The sequence below is a fragment of the Gekko japonicus genome, unplaced genomic scaffold (genome assembly GCF_001447785.1).
Source record: "Gekko japonicus isolate JY-2015 unplaced genomic scaffold, Gekko_japonicus_V1.1 scaffold772, whole genome shotgun sequence".
Lineage (NCBI taxonomy): Eukaryota > Metazoa > Chordata > Lepidosauria > Squamata > Gekkonidae > Gekko > Gekko japonicus.
The window spans coordinates 762,131-779,014 of record NW_015177031.1 but is presented as its reverse complement, the minus strand read 5'-3'; the positions used below and the strand labels follow the sequence as shown (position 1 = coordinate 779,014).

The 16,884-nt window shown below is 42.8% G+C and overlaps 1 protein-coding gene across 1 annotated transcript in view; it reads right to left on the bottom strand.

Annotated features, from left to right (window-relative positions):
- TRPM7 (transient receptor potential cation channel, subfamily M, member 7) overlaps nt 1-16,884 on the bottom strand; it is a 70,347-nt gene that overhangs the window by 31,666 nt on the left and 21,797 nt on the right. The window contains exons 10-17 of the mRNA XM_015427919.1: nt 16,155-16,227; nt 13,274-13,374; nt 12,367-12,501; nt 9,611-9,664; nt 8,737-8,877; nt 8,134-8,268; nt 4,842-5,122; nt 1,810-2,038 (exon numbers count right to left, since the gene is read on the bottom strand). Of these exons, the coding sequence (XP_015283405.1) occupies nt 1,810-2,038; nt 4,842-5,122; nt 8,134-8,268; nt 8,737-8,877; nt 9,611-9,664; nt 12,367-12,501; nt 13,274-13,374; nt 16,155-16,227 (1,149 nt within the window). The remainder of the gene's footprint in view (nt 1-1,809; nt 2,039-4,841; nt 5,123-8,133; nt 8,269-8,736; nt 8,878-9,610; nt 9,665-12,366; nt 12,502-13,273; nt 13,375-16,154; nt 16,228-16,884) is intronic.

Sequence of the window (16,884 nt, the reverse complement as noted above, 5' to 3'; positions counted from 1 at the left end):
CCACAGATCAGTTGTAGGGTGGTCGGGGCCAGGCAACACCAGAGCAGCAGAGGGGGTGCTTCATTTGACCTCCTGTGACAGCTGTTTTGTACTTGGCTCCATTTCCTTTGACAGCCATTTTGTGGCAGCCCCCACCCCCCCACCACCCCCAGAATTCCAGCGGTGCCCCACTGGCTTAAAACGGTTGTGCACACCTGGGCTAAAGTGCACTGGATTCAAAACAAAACACAGACAATCTCAGGATTCACCAAAGGCTACTGGGACAGTGATACTAGGGCAATTCTTACTCTGAAAATATAAACACCAACAGATCCAGTGACCTTGGGCCAGTCACATCATCAGCCTAACCTACTCACAGGGTTGTTGTGAGGACAAAATTGAGGAGAGGAGAACAATGTATGCCCGGGGAGAAAGGCAGCGTATAAATAAATTAAATACATAAACTAAATAAATAAATAAACAAATTTTCAAAGCCAGACCTTCCTTTGTGTTTTTTTTCCCAGAAACTTTTAGTGAAACCCACGGCCCATTTAGAACCCAGCAACATCTAATTTAATTAAGGATGTAATCTTATGCAGTAATTACCACTCAATTCAGTGGGAGTTACTTCTAAGAAAACATGCAGAGAATTGTGCTATAAGCCTACGTCACACCTCTAATACTTCATCTCAAGATTGTTAACAATTTGCAGACTTGGGTTTTCCATCATGCTCATGCTCAGCACCGTCTTTTCTTTTCTCCTACCACCTGCCTCTTCCCCCCCCACCCAGCCTTATGAAGAGTTCAAGGGAATTTTTAAGGCTTGCTCCTTATTTTACAGTACTTTAGTTGGTCCTAATAAACATTATACTTCTGTTGCTTTTGTGGGGGGGGGGGTCTCTTTTAATCTGCTCTCTCTAAAATGGAGTCAAACAGAATGCATTTCAATAGTTTTTGCTGTCCTGAATATTTTCCACTACTCCTAGCTGTCACGTTCAGCCAATACGCATTTACCAGAACCAGTCTAGCTACATCCATTTGGAAGTCAAAAATTCTGTCTCTCTAAGCGCTAAAATTAGTTCACTAGCAAGCCAAGTGAGATAGGACACGTTAGTATGCCCAACAGACAAGAGCACATCATGCTTTAAAATGATGCTTGAGGATGGTTGGCATTGACAATGCAGTTTTCACAGATTTTCTGTGTTATGATACGGATGGGTAAGTTTTCAGTTTGGTGTTCAGAGAGGAATGCTGATCCTGCTATGGTTAAATGAGGCTACATGGCTTGGTTTATGCACACCCTCCTGAAAACTTACACCCACTCCCATCCTGCTGGCTTGTCTGCCTTCTACTAGCCCTCCCACTTGTGCAAGCTTGTGCAACTAAAATACAAATATGAACAGTTTTCTACATTGTGTTTTACTTTACTACCTGAATAAAAGCATAATAGCATTTCAATTTTAAACAAGGCGTTTTCAGTCTGTTAATGTTTCACCACTAAATTTTTTTAGTAATAGATTAGTTTCTCATGAAGAGCTAGAGATCCACCTCTGGTTAAAGGCTTACTTGCCTGGTTTCTGCCTTCTACCTTTCTGTACCTTTTTTAAAAAGATAATAAAACATCATAAGAAGAGTTATTATTGTATTCCCAATACCACCTCCAGCTTTGATTATGTTAAAAAAGCGGTTTTATTTAACCTTACATAAAGACTACAGTGACGAAGACTCGGCAAGCCAAAAACATGCTTTCCCCTAAGTACTGCTAGATACTGCTAGATAAAGAAAATATATGGTGGAGTCTAGTGAAGGCAAATTTGCAAGACTGATTACCTTGTACCATGAATTCTTCCTCATGTTAAGTCTTCCCATCCACATATCAGACAACAACATTTGTGTGCACGTATGAGCAACGAAAGGCCGAAGCCGTGAAGACACTGCTAGCTTAAGGCAGGTGGAATTACTCCAGTTTTTTAGCTCATAAGTTAGCAACTTCATAGCCATCGTTTCATCTTGCCGGAACGACTGTTCTAACAGCTCAACTGCCAGCTGTCCAAACTCACTGAGAAGAAAACACACACACACACACAGGTTAGAGGATGCAAAGGATACACAGCCATGGTGTGAAAGCTCATTTTTGTCTGCACTGTTTTTATCTTGAAAAAAGCAAGGTACAAGATACAGAAAGGTGCAAAATTCAGGAGAGCAATGATCAAATAAACCACCTAGAGCCTACAAATACTAAATGATGAATATATTCTGACAATGCTTAAAATTATTTTGACAACGCCATTAGTAGCCAATGATATACCAGGGTGCCAGAATGCTATATGCAATGCAATGATACAAGGTCCCAAATACAATATCTGAAAATACACATTAAAAAAACAGAGTTGCATTTACCTGTAACTGTTGTTCATCGATGTCTTCTGTGCAGACACACACTTGTGCAGGCCAGCTGTGGACATTTTCTTTCTAGCTTTAAAACTCCAAAAATTAGGCTGCCTGACCTTCCTGGGGCCAATGCACACGAGAGTTTTCCCACCGAATGCATCAAGCTGTCCCCTTTTTGCAGTTCCTGCTTAGCCGTTGAGAGCTCTGGTAAATTTCTTATGCAAGGTAAAATCTTTCCTAATACATTATTATTATTATGATATATTAATGTGAGAGCTCACAGAGGGGCAGGAGGGAGGGAATGTGTGCCTGCACAGAAGACGTCGATGAGCAGGTAAGGGCAACTCTGTTTTCATCTTCTGTCTTGCTATGCAGCCCCACATTGGGACCATTACCGAGCTGCTCACCTAAGGAGGAGGGGTGAGTCTCTCACTGAAAAAGTGCATGTAGCACAGCCTTTCCAACTTCTGCTTCTTTTCTTGCCTGCAGGTCCAAAGCACAATGCCTCACAAAGACCAGGTTGCTGCTTTGCCAATGTCACGGAGTGACCAGCTGCTCTATAGCAAGATCTTACTGCAGCCACGACCCATCTGGACAGTGATTGGGCCAATGCTGCCCCCTTCCCTTTCTGGGCTCTGAGCCTGCTTCGACAGGGATGGTGGGGTATAAATCGAATAAATAAATAAATAAATATAAACAACCCTTTATCTTTATGAAAGGAGCTAGTCCCGTCTAAATAATAAAGGAGAGCCCTTCTACGATCTAAAGTATGTAGAGTTTTTTCTGCCACCTGTTTCGATGGCTTTGCAGTCGAGGTAGACTTGTCCTTGTGTTTGGATCTCCTATGCTTTTTGGCTGGAGGCTCAGTCTAGCCTTCTTGGAAGGACGGGCATGCTTGGGAGGCAATGCAGTCGCTCTGACAGTTGGTACTGTCAGAACAGAGCAGGCAGGCAGGGGACTGGAACCATGTCCAACGGTCAGAGCTGGAGATGGAACTGAGACTGATTGTCCCGGACTAGGGCTCAGTTTGGCTGGAGGCAGCAAAAAATTAACTGAGGGAAGGGGGCGGCTTGCCTCCGGAGTATGTGACACATTCGGCAGGAAAACTCACACATGTGCTGGTCCCGAGAAGGACGGGCTGCCCAATTTTGGAGTTTTAAAGCTAGAAAGAAAATGTCCATGGCCGGCCTGTGCAAGCACAGTCCCTAATGTGGGGCTGCACAACAAGACGGAAGATGAATCACATGTATCCAAACCATCTACAAAAAAAAAAAAAAATTCTTTCAACAAAGATAAACTATCCAACTCAAATGAAATTTGTATCCAGCTCACATTTACAAGAAGTCAAAAAGTGTAATATATTAATGGAGTGTAAATTGGACATAGTCATTTGAATCGGATAGTTCATCCTCGTTGAACTAATTTTGTATAGGACCTGGGTACATGTGAATTTTTACTGAAGGGTTTTCTTTCTTATTTTTATCTTTCTGTTTTCCCAAGCAGCTTGGATGGCTTACACCAAAGCTCCCCAGCTTTTTTGAGCCTGCAGGCATCTCTGAAATTCAGACACAGCATAGTGGATGCAGCGACGAAATGGCTGCCATGGGAGGCAGAGCCTTCAGTCACACAATAAATATCCTTGTGTTGCTGTGCTGGCAGCTACAATGTTTTCCAAGATCTGCACAGCCAATCAAATCCCCAGTGGCCAATCAGAAGCCTTACTGGGTAAAAGCCCCACCTGGCCCTGCCCATTTTCTAAAAACACTTGGCGGGCACCAGGAAAAGTGTTGGCAGGTGGGCACCAAGTTAGGGACCCCGGACTTACATCGTCTCCTTCTTCCCTACAACAACCTCATGTAGCAGGTTAGGCTGAGAAGAAGAGATTGGATGTATACCCCACCCTTCACTCAGAGTGGTTTACAATCCTCCTTCCCTTCCTCTCCCCACAACAGACACCCTGTGAGGTAGGTGGGACTGAGAGAACTCTTTCCAGAACTGCTCCTGAAAGAACAGCTCTGAGAGAACTTGTGATTCGACCCAGGGTCACCCAAGCAGCTGCATGTGGAGGAGTGGGGAATCAAACCTGTTTCTCTTACATTAAAGTCTGCCGCTCTTAACCACTACACCAAACTGGGCTAGGCTAGGCAAAAATCCAGACAAAAGTCAACCCAAGGATTACAGGGGCAGTCTCCCCACTCCAAGCCCAACCACTATAAACACCTAAAGGTCTAGGTTTGCTATCAATGTTAGTAGATCAGGCCCAGCAAACTGCCAGGATGGGAAAGTATCAGGAACAACTCTGAACCCTCTGGAGGAAAAGTTCAGTAAAAGTATCAGTAAATAATTTAGAAAGTATCTTTCCCCAGGATCAAATTTAAAATTTGGAAAAAGTACACTATCTGGAAAATAAAAAGTGCATTTTAAACTGATAGCTCAGAAAACATTTAACAAGGCAACAGAAGGCAGTTTACTCGCAATACTGTTTGAGTTCTTCCGAGGTATCGTCAACAAGGTCACTTTGTTTTGCTTCATAGGCCATCGACCGATACAGCTTGCAGGCCACTAAGGCTTTGGCCATGGACTCCTCCCCGTGTTGCCAGAAGAAGAGTGCCATTTTTTGCCTTTTCATTAGCACCGCCCAAAGTAGCAGCTCGTTAAGAGGATAAGGAAAGCGCCTCGTCTCCGGGTCATCAATATCTACTATGTCATCTTTGGTTTTTTTCTTTTTTCCTTCTTCTGTAACAGTATCGCCCTTAAAAAAATTAAATTGAAAGAAAATTAATTGGAGGGTTATACAGAATAAGGAAATATTGGCTCATAATGGCTAGGGTTGCCAGTTCTGGGTTGAGAAATATCTGGAGATCTTGGGGGTGGATCCAGGGAAAGGTGGGGTTTGGGGAGGGTCCGGACCACAGCAGGGTATAAAGCCACAGAGCCCACCCTCCAAAGCAGCCATTTTCTCTAGGAGAACTGATGTCTGTAGCCTGGAGATCAGTTGTAATAATAGGAGATCTCCAGGTGCCATCTGGAGGCTGGCAACCCTAATAATAACTCACAGTTTCAAACAGTGATGCTCAGTGGCTAAGGAGCCACATGCAGCTCTTTGGCATGCCACCCGGCTCTTCTGAGTACTGGTCTCCAATGTGGTTCCTATGCCATGTTTCAGGGGACAAGGCCCTTGTCTGGTGGGGACTCTGATAGCAGGTGGCTCCCACCTTGAAACAGCCACTGCCAGTGGAACGCACAAGCTGCAAGCCTCCCTGGTATCAGGTATCATGCAAGGCATGGAAATAAATGTGGTTCTTTAGGATGACGGTGATTGCTGTGCTGGCTCTCCACGAGCTGCAGAGTGAGGACCGCTGGTTTAAAGAGACTGTTATGGCACAATTTAATGTGGCAATCAGGGACCAGGAATTAAAAACAAAAACAACACAGAGAAGATTTTTGTTTTTCCATCTTCAAGTTTGTTGGTTAAAAAATACATGAACATCTGAAGCTGCCATATGCCAGAGTCAGACTGTTGGCCAAATTAGCTCAATAGTGTCTGTTAACTTCCAACCATCAAAAGCTCTTCTGAATCTTGGACAAAGAAAGGTCTTTCCCAACGCTGCTCGTGGGATCCTTTGACTATACCTGGAACCTTCTGCCTTCAAAGCTGGTTCTCTATCACTGCAACATGACACCCCCCCCCCCCCCCTAACTGCTCTCTGGCACATACAATGAGTTCGTGATAGCAGCCAAGCACTGCAGTTCTATACATATTCCGTGCTAAAAGAAAGTTAAAATTATTTCACCTAGGCAACTGAAATTTTCCACCAAGGAAGCTTGACGTCTGTGACTTGTAAAACGTTTGGCAAAATGAGCAGATGCACGTATCTTTGCTCCTGTGCTTTTTTTTCCAACTATTCAAAAGGAGCAGCACTGAAGGCCAGTCCCACATTTTATCCAGCCACCCCTACTTTCTGAGCTTTCAGCTAGCGTGGACCACAATGCTGCTCCTGCTCCTTGTTTATTGAAAGCATGATGTTCTTTTATAAAAAGCATGATGTTCGCAGGGATCAGTACTTGGTCCAGTGCTTTTTAACTTGTTCGTTAATGATTTGGAGTTGGGAGTAAGCAGTGAAGTGGCTAAATTTGCGGATGATACGAAGTTGTTCAGGGTGGTGAAACCCAGTGAGGATTGTGAGGCACTCCAAAGGGATCTGTTGAGGATGGGCGAGTGGGCGTCAATGCGGCAAATGGGGTTCAATGTGGCCAAGTGCAAGGTGATGCACATTGGAGCCAAAAATCCTCAACATAAATACACATTGATGGGGTCTGAACTGGCAGAGACTGATCAAGAGAGAGATCTTGGAGTTGTAGTAGATAACTCACTGAAAATGTCGAGACAGTGTGTGACTGCAATAAAGAAGGCCAATGCTATGCTGGGGATTATTAGGAAGGGTATTGAAAACAGATCAGCCAATATCATAATGCCCCTATATAAATCAATGGTGCAACCTCATTTGGAATACTGTGTGCAATTCTGGTCACCACACCTTAAAAAGGATATTATAGCCAAAGGGCAGTTGCAGAAAAGGGCAACTTGCATGATAAAAGGGTTGGAACACTTTCCCTATGAGGAAAGGTTAAAGCGCTTAGGGCTCTTTAGCTTGGAGAAACGACGACTGAGGGGTGACATGATTGAGGTTTATAAGATTATGCGTGGGAAAGAGCAGGTAGAGAAAGAGGTACTTTTCTCCCTTTCTCACAATACAAGAACTCGAGGGCACTCAATGAAATCGCTGAGCGGTCGGGTTAGAACGGATAAAAGGAAGTACTTCTTCACCCAAAGAGTGATTAACACATGGAATTCACTGCCACAGGTGGCTACAAGCATGGACGGCTTCAAAAGGGAATTAGATAAGCATATTGAGCAGAGGTCCATCAGTGGCTATTAGCCACAAGGTATAGATAGGGGCTCTGGGGCAAGTGATGCTCTGTCTTCTTGGTGCTTGGGGGGGTCAACAGTGGGAGGGCTTCTAATGTCCTGGCTCCACTGGTGGACCTCCTGATGGCACCTGGTATTTTTGGCCACTGTGTGACAGAGTGTTGGACTGGATGGGCCTTTGGCCTGATCCAACATTGGCGTCTCTTATGTTCTTATTTTTTAATGGTACCTGACCTATCTTTGGCTGAAGTGTATTTACAAACTGTCCAGTGTGGACTGGCGGTACTGTCAGATGCAGATGTATTTCATGTATTTTGTAAATGTCCATGTAATGTAAATTTCTGAAAAACTGATTCTGGAAACCATTAGCAAAATGACAGGCAGGATAAATTACCCCCATACAAACCAGGAATAGCACTTGAGATATCTGAAGAATATGATTGGAAGCCTTGATTAGGAATTAATTGCATCTCTTTTGACAGCAGCAAGGATGTGTGAAGCATAAGAATTGGAAATCACCATTTTCACCATTGGTCAAGGACTAATCTAATAGAACCTGGCTTGTGGCTTTGTTAACAAAAATGGTTTTACTACAAAAGCAGCCACAGAAAAAACTCAATCAGATAAGTGCATGGAAAAGTGAATCTTATTTACTGAACTCTGGAATTCAATGATAACACGTAGCAAAATGCATTGAGCAAACTGTTATATTAGAACATTTACCTTTTTATTTTAAAGTATAAGTAAGTCTCTGCACACCGCCAAGAAAATCTTGAAATTCCTTAATTTATTTCCCCCCCCCAAAAAAGCTATAGTATGCTGTGTACTCATACCTTTGGTTTGTAAGGCTGCGCAGTTTTGATGAAGTGGTTATGCCGCATTTTCTCTTTTTTATCTGCCCTGTTACCAAAAGGTTCGTGGTTTTTACGTAACTGAGGGGTGCTGCTTGAAGCATTTCGGCCAGAGCGCTAAAAATTAGAGAAGGGGAGGGGAGACACATCCCAAAATCCTTTACGTTACTTCAATTTGCTAAATTTTAATTCTAACGTTAAGCCATGATGAAAAACAACAAATGAAATATTAAAATGAAATTACTTGTAAAAGGCTGATAGATGAAGCTTAGTACAGGGGTCAAGGACATGGGCTGTGAGCTGGCAAAGTGCCCAGTTCAAAATTCACATTGACTATGGGTTCACTACCTGACCCTAGAACTCTTCAGTCTCCTAGCCTCAGCCCTCATTACAGGGCTGTTGTCAGGTTTGTTGAGATAGTGAATGCCAAACTTGCACCAAAAAACCCTAGAGATTTTGAGGGAAATGCTCTTTTCAGAAATCACCGTTACGTTATGCGATCTGGATTGTTGGAAGTTTTAAACACATCTGAGACCGAAACATTACATTATGCTTCTGTTCTTTTAGACTGAGAAAACCACCTACCCGATTGCTGCCGCTGAGACTGTTGTATACCACTCTGAAGCGTTTTCGTGTGTATGTGCATCTGTAGGTTCCTCCCATCAAATATTCAATAACGAGCCCCACATCAATCAAAGTGAGTTTGTAACCTGGAGGAAGGTGTCCCTGGGAGCAAGACATTACTAATTTAGAATACCTGAAACCCCTCAGACTATGCTCGTCATTTTCACATGTTATCAGAAAGAGCAAGGGAAATCAAGGCCTTAGAGCCTTTGGTGCCTTAGAGCACCAAAAACCCATTTTACCCAAATAATTTCACAGAGAGTTTTTTCAAATGTAAACCTCCTACTATTACTACTAAAATGCAATATACTTCCAAGTAAGTGTGCACAAGATTGCAGACCTGATCCATATTTGATCATTTCATAAACATAAAGCAATAGGTATTCATAATTTCCAGACTACATTCAACATGTCAGTTATGTCAAAGAGCACTTTGAGGGAGAGGAAGAAAAGAAATTAAACTACTCTGAAGTTTTCCATCATGGTTACTACAAAGAGTAGTTAAAACCCATTTACTGACATTATTATGTCCTGACCTGGATAGCCCAGACTAGCCTGATCTTGTCAGATCCTGGAAGCTAAGCAGGGTCAGCCTTGGCTAGTATCCGGATCAGAGACTTCCAGGGTCACGACACGGAGCCAGACTATGGCAAGCCACCTCTGAATGTCTCTTTCCTTGAAAATCCTATCAGGTCGCCATAAGTCAGCTATGACTTGACAGCACCCTATACCACCAGCATCATTATACAAAGGGGAGGGGAGATACATTAACCTTTAGTTTCTTGTTTAAGTGTGTCTAAAGCCATTAAAGTATTTTAGTCACCAAAAACCATACCTGTTTTACATCTCGAACAAGGTGAAACAGCGCTGGATTAGTTGGGCCTTGTTTCTTGACGCAGAGAGAAGAATGCAGATTTTTAGATACTTTGAGACGTGACACAAAAAAACCCAGCAGTATAAACAGAACATCATATCACAGATAAAGGTTTCAAGATTCTAAACAAGGGTTCCCAACATGGGCACCATGGTGCCTGCCATTATTTCCCCTGGCAAATGCCAAGCTTTTTAGAAAGTGTACAGGGCCACTGTGAGGCAAGGCTTGTTACTGGCTGTCCTCATTGAAATAGAAGGATTTCCCCCTGCAATAGCACCCATAGCCACTGGAAGATCAGGAGGCACCCGAGGTTTCTTTAGTTATTATGTGGTTCCAGTCTCCCTTCTCTTCCTTCCTTCCCCCCATGCTGCTTTCCTTCCTTTCTTTTTATTCACCAATGTCTTTCACCCTCCTCATCCTACTTTCCTCCCTTTCCTTTTATTGCCCCTCTGAGATTCTTGCACAAAGTAAGGAAGAAGGTACTATGCCTCCCATGGCAACCATTTTAGTTTGGGCTTCACCTGCCGGAGAAGCCATTTGGGGTGGTGCTCACCCACTAGGGATGGGTACGAACTGGGTGACGGACCAAATTTTATCACGGACCAGGACCCAGTTCGTGGTCCATGAGCCTGGTCCCTGCAATCGTGTCTCTCGTGGACTGCCATGTTTTCCAGGAGCAGTCCATGAGCCTGACACGCTGGCACTGAGGATTGCCAAGGCAGCAGGGGGAGTGAGTAAAAGGAGGGCGTTTAAACCTCTACAGATTTTTCTGTTTAATCGACCAGGTTATGGTTCATCAGGTTCATGAAGAGAAGGAATTCAAAATGCCTTCCCCTTACTTGCTGAGTCACAGGCATCATGAAGATGGAGCACACCTCAGCTAGTGAAGGGAGGACGTTTTAAATGCCTTCCCTTCACTCCCTTAGTCGTGCCACCATGTCGCAACTCCAGGAGTGAAGTGAAGGCATACAAAATGCCCTCCCTTCACTTGCTGAGGTGCAGTGCCACAGAAGCACAAATCAGCAAGTGAAGGGAGGGCATTTTGAATTTTTCCCCTTCACTTGCTGAGTCTGAGGTATGCTGCTGAGTCCATGGTGGTGCAACTTGAAGAGTGAAGGGAAGGAATTCAAAATGCCCTCCCTTCCCCAGCTGAGGTGTGCTGCGTTGTCATGGTGCCTGTGACTCAGCAAGTAAAGGGAGGGCATTTTGAATTCCTTCTCTTCATGAACCTGATGAGGCATGACCTGGTCCATTAAACAGAAAAATCTGTAGAGGTTCGCGGTTTGTAAACCCCACAAACCTCCATTTTTTCAGTCTACGCCAGCCCCTACTCACGACCACCCCTCTCAAAATTATAAAGGTGCCCACAGGCTCAAAAGTGTTGGAGATCTCTAAACTATCCATAATACTGACTATTAAATAGAGATGCTCTCTTTTAGTACTGTACCCTTGATTTCTAAGTACTGCACTGCCTAGCTGAAGTTTTCAGACGTAATACTTCAATGCCTCTCAGCAACAAGCATTAGATGAAGAAAAGGTCCTACGTAAGCATGACAAAAACTGGTCTCTTAATCTAATAGTAACTCTTGCGTTGTATCTTCTGGGAGTTCAAAATAATTTCCCACCCTTCCCAATCACATAAGGGAGGTCATCAAGAAGAAGACATAAGCAAGGAGCACCTAGCCTCTATCAGGAAAAGCTCCCGAAACAGATTCTCTCTCCCTTCCCCCTGACCCACTTCAGACTTTTCTTTAATCATTTTGACAGCAACCACCTGATATTTGAGTAACATCTGCAAATTCATGTCCCCCATTCCATCCTAATCTATCATATCTTGAATTTCATTTCTAACTCCTTCGCTCTTTCAGACTGTATTATTTCCCACATTAATTAAATTTCCTTCACTCTTCACCCTTCAACTGTTTGACCCCTCAAAAGAGGCAGCGACAACTGCCAGGGATTATTTGCAATACCTATAAGAGAGAGACCAAGAAGATGTACAGAAAAATTAAGTGAAACGTGTTAAATAATTTATTTCACTTAAGCTTTTGACTAATGTGGAATTCACTGCCAGTGGATGTAGTCAGGGCCAGAAGCATAGATGGTTGGATAGATTCATGGAGAGGTCTATCAATGGCTACTAGCCATGGTCAGCAAAGGGAACTTCCATATACAGACGTAGACAACCTCTGAATACCTGTGCTAGGAGATAGCCTTAGGGAAGGGCCTTGGCCTCCCCTCCCCATTTGCTGGCCCTTCAGGGCAAGTGGTTCAACACTGTGTAAAACAGGATGTTTAACTAGATGGACCATCAGTCTGATCCAGCAGGACTCTTATATTCTTATGTAATCTGTGTCACAGTTTCTACGAGCATGTTTGAGACTTCCTGTACAGAGATTGTTATCAATTTCTTGAATGTAGGACAACAATGTTAACTTCCAATTCCTGATCCATCAGAATGGCTGCTGAGTTTCTGGCAGATAATATTTTACAACTCACATGATGTACTATTAATGATATTATTGTTACAAAGTACAACCTCCCTCTCACACTATGTTTCCATATAATTACACAAATCAGTTCCATGTAGTATTTTACCTGTAAAGCAACCCCCCCCCCAATAAATGCCCTAACGACATAAGAACGTTTATACAACATAAATTAGAAACATGGCCCAGGTGAAAGTATATCTTTCAAAAAAATTACTGTCGACTTACAGTGTTGTAAAGTTCTTCCAGTCTGGGAATTGTAAGAAATTTGTGCATGCTTACTCCATTCTCAATAAGTAGTTTCACAAAGGCAACTCGGTCCATCACAAGGGCATCTAACATAGCCTGCTCTAAAGATCCAACCTGAAGACATGAGACCATAATCCTTATATTAAAATTAAATGACATGTCGGGTCTGCCACAAAGATTCCTGCCCCCTCTTCTAAATACATAAACACCCCTTGAATCTTTGGAACTGTGTGAACGGACAGACGCCAATAAAAAAATTGAAGTGTGAAAACTAAGTAAGGAAGCATATAAGCAAAAATGCCATGTTCTCCAAACATGAAATTCTATCACTGCTGGAGGACTCTATAACTTTTATTAAAATACGTTTCAGAAATATACAAAATAAAATATACAGTAGTTCAGAGAGCAAACTGCGAAGCGGAATACCCACATTCCATTCTTCTCAGCTGTGCCCTCATCATTATCTGGTGCAGACAACAGTATGTCCTCCTTAACTGCAATTAGTTAGAAAAAAGTTTAATCCAAAAACAAAGAGAGGAGCATTTGTATATCCACACAGTTACAATACAGGAGCATTCATTCTGCCTAGGTCATAGTTGTTAAGTTGTTCAAATTCCCCCTCAGTGTTGAAGCCCTCTGGGTGATCTGGGCCCAGTCACTATTCTCAGCCTAACCTACCTCATAGGGTTGCTGGGAAGATAAAAGGGGTGGGAGACCCTTGTACACTGCCTTGAGTTCCCTGGAGGAAGGGCAAGATAAAAACAAGTAAAACTGCAATACATACTAGAATTGTATAAGAGGTCCAATTATCACACAAAGCTATTTCTACAGTATTAACCAACTGCTTCTTAAGAGTAATTTTGCTTCTTCCATTACATTTACATACCAGCCACTGCTGTCCATAAACAAAAACATGATTTTTGGCAACGTCAACTCTGTCCCATGCAAGGGTAAGGACAAGCTGGTCAAATGCAGAGGCATTTGTGCCTAAAACAGAACACAGAAAGCAGATCTGTACTTTAAACAGCTCATCTGAACAATCCTGTTTTCACAAGTAACATCAATGTTCCCTCTAGGCTGCAGAGCCTTGTGAGCAGAAATGTACCTTCGTGAGCCAAAAATGGTACTAGCTTTAAAACTGTGAGTGGGCCTACATATTTTTTAAAAAACATTTCAGTTTACAAACATGCAAAACACACAAACATGAAATATAAACTATTATATGAAATATAAACTATAAAATATAAACTATTACCATTCATATTACAAATCATATCTTTATATGGAACTTAGATTTGTATTATTTATATAATTCTTTAATCCTATAATCCTATTTTCACAAGAAACAATAATGTTCCCTCTAGGCTGCAGAGCCTTGTGAGCAGAAATTTTCCTTCGTGACCCAACAATGGTACTAGCTTTAAAACGCTGAGTGGGCCCACATTTTTTTAATGCAGTTTACAAACATGCAAAACACACAAACATGAAATATAAACTATTACCATTCATATTACAAATCATATATTTATATGGAACTTATATGTATAAGGAACTTAGATTTGTATTACTTATATAATTCTTCTATATTTTAGGAATGATGTAAACATCAATCACCTCTGTTCTGTCCCCCTGCAGCAGGGCAGGGCAGCAGGGGGAGGCGGCAGGAGGAGGGTGACAGTACGGGACAAACAGAGGGCAGAAGCAGCTCATGGGAGGCAAACCTTTTTGGCGGCAGAGGCAAGGACTGCCACCAGTGTCCCCCTTTATAGGGCCCACAGGCGCTGGCTGAAGGGAGTAGGGCCAACCCATGAGGACCCCTGTGCTGAGCTAATGAGCTCTGCACTGGGGGGGAGGGAATCAGTGCACCAGCACAGGCTGGTGCACGTTAGTGGGAATCCTGGTAACAACTTTATTTACCCCAACTCTAAGACAGAAGCAAAGAAACATAGAGCTAAAAGGTACCTTAAGGGTTATCTACTCCACCCCCCCTGCATAATGCAGGAAATTCACACACACACAGTGACCCTGTTCTAGGCCCAGAGGAACACAAAAAAACCCCAGGATCCCGGGGCCAAGCTGGCCTGGAGGAAAATTCCTTCCTGACCCCAAAGTGGTGATCAGCATTTCCTTAAGCAGATAAGGAAAAGCCACAAGAGCCAAGGACTGGCTCATCCCTTCCTGCCCTCCCTCTCACCATCTGCCTAAATTCACAGAATACGCATTGCTGTCCAATGGTCATCTAGCCTCTGCTTAAAAAGCTCCAAAGGAGAGCCCACTACCTCCTGAAGAAGCCTGTTCCACTGAGGAACCACTCTAGCTGTCAGGAAGTTCTTCCTAAATGTTTAGCTGAAAACTCTTCTGATTTAATTTCAACCCACTGATTCTGGTCCGACCTGGGGCAACAGAAAACAGCTCTGTACCATCCTCTATATGACAGCCCTTCAAGTAGTAGAAGAAGAAGAGATTGGATTTATACCCCGCCCTTCACTACCCAAAGGTGTCTCAGAGCGGCTTACAAACTCCTTTCCCTTCTCCTCCCCACAACAGACACCTTGTGAGGTAGGTGGGGCTGAGAGAGCTCTGACAGAAATTGCTCTTTTTCAAGAACAGCTGTGCCAGAACTATGGCTTGCCCAAGGTCATCCAGCAGGTGCAAGTGGAGGAGTGGGGAATCAAACCCGGTTCTCCCAGATAAGAGTCCGCGCACTTAACCACTACACCAAACTGGCTTCAAGTACTTGAAGATGGTGATCATATCACCTCTCAGTCATCTCCTCTCTAGGCTAAACATATACAACTCCTTCAACCTTTCCTCATAGGACTTGGTCTCCAGACCCCTCACCATCTTCGTTGCCCTCCTCTGGACATGTTCCAGCTTGTCTATATCCTTCTTAAATTGTGGTGCCCAAAACTGAACACAATACTCTAGGTGAAGTCTAATTAGAGCAGAGTAAAGCGATACCAGCACTTGACGTGATCTGGACACTATACTTCTGTTGATACAGCCCAAAATCACATTTGCCTTTTTAGCATCACACCACTAACATGTTCACTGTATGGTCAACTAAGACCCCTAGATTCTTTTTGCAAATCCTACTGCCAAGACAAGGCTCCCCCATCCTATAATTTTTATCTTTTAATTATGATTTTATTATTTTACTTTAGCAATGGAACCAACACGTTACACATCCATCTTGAAATGTACACTATGATTAAACACTGCAGAAATATATTGGAGTTTGAAAATATTAAAACTTAAAAAGCACAATATATATTTTCTCCCTAATTTAAACAGATTTTGGCAATATTGTTGAGCTAAAGGGTGCATGTATGCGTGCACATTTTCTGAAAAAGCATCCGTCACATCCAAAAGTTCCCACCTTTTCAGCAGCATTTCAGACAGCACAGAGAAAGGGAGCCAAAGTGTTTGCTATTGGCCTCACAGCTTTCTGACACTAGCAACATGGCATGTATTGCGCTCATCACATGAGAGCAAAAACCGCTGGGATGAGTGTTCTCAGCAACAAACAGTTGCCATTAAAACAAAGAAGAAAATCAGCAGCTAACACTGGATGGGAAATGAAGCAGCTGAAAAAAAAAGTAAGGAAGTCATCCTGCCCCACCACCACCCTACCCCACCCCACCCCACCCCACGGCAACATGCCTCCCCTGGCAGTTCCATTGCTGCTGCAAACACATTCATGGTACCACATTCAGGGCAGCCCTAATGATTTATATGCTTTTAGAGTAGTTGTTTTTTTAACTGACCTTTTAGAAGTGCTGTGAGGATTGCAACATCGATATCTTGATGCTCATCAGACCCAATATGAAATACAGTAATCTGCATTGAAACATGTTTCACATTAGCATTTTTGGATATCTTAACAGCTCCTCAACATAATATACTATTATGTCTCCACCAAAATAACTTTTTAAAAAGGTGAATAAATTGGAATCTAAGAAGTAGAAACAACCCGTTTCATTTTCTTTGGGATACTTCTATTCTGCCTTTAACCATGAAAAGCTCTAGTTTGGCTCACAAAAAATAAACAATAAAATACAATCTAAAATATTAACTCACACATGAACTAAAAATAGCAGCAGCAGCAGAAACTTATACCTAACAAAAACAGCATATAAAAGAAAACAGCAGGATTTAGAAGGGAAACAGCAGAGTGGCATTAAACATAAATCACAGTATGCACATACAGTATGGCAAATATTAAATATTAAGACTAGAGAGCATTAATAAGAACTCACAAAAACCAAACTGCAAAAATATATACAAAAGTATGTAAAATAAAAATAGAACTGTGGGACAGGGTGAGAAATTTATAAGCAGTCCAAGCAAATACATCTTTGCCTGGTGCCAAGAAACTCAGCCCCAGGTAGGCAGCCAAGAAGACAGCATTCCACTTTTATTTAGTTGTCTATCGAATTTCTCCCCCACCCTCCCAGCCAAGACCGGCTCAGGGGTTGCAACTGAGAAGGCACGGCT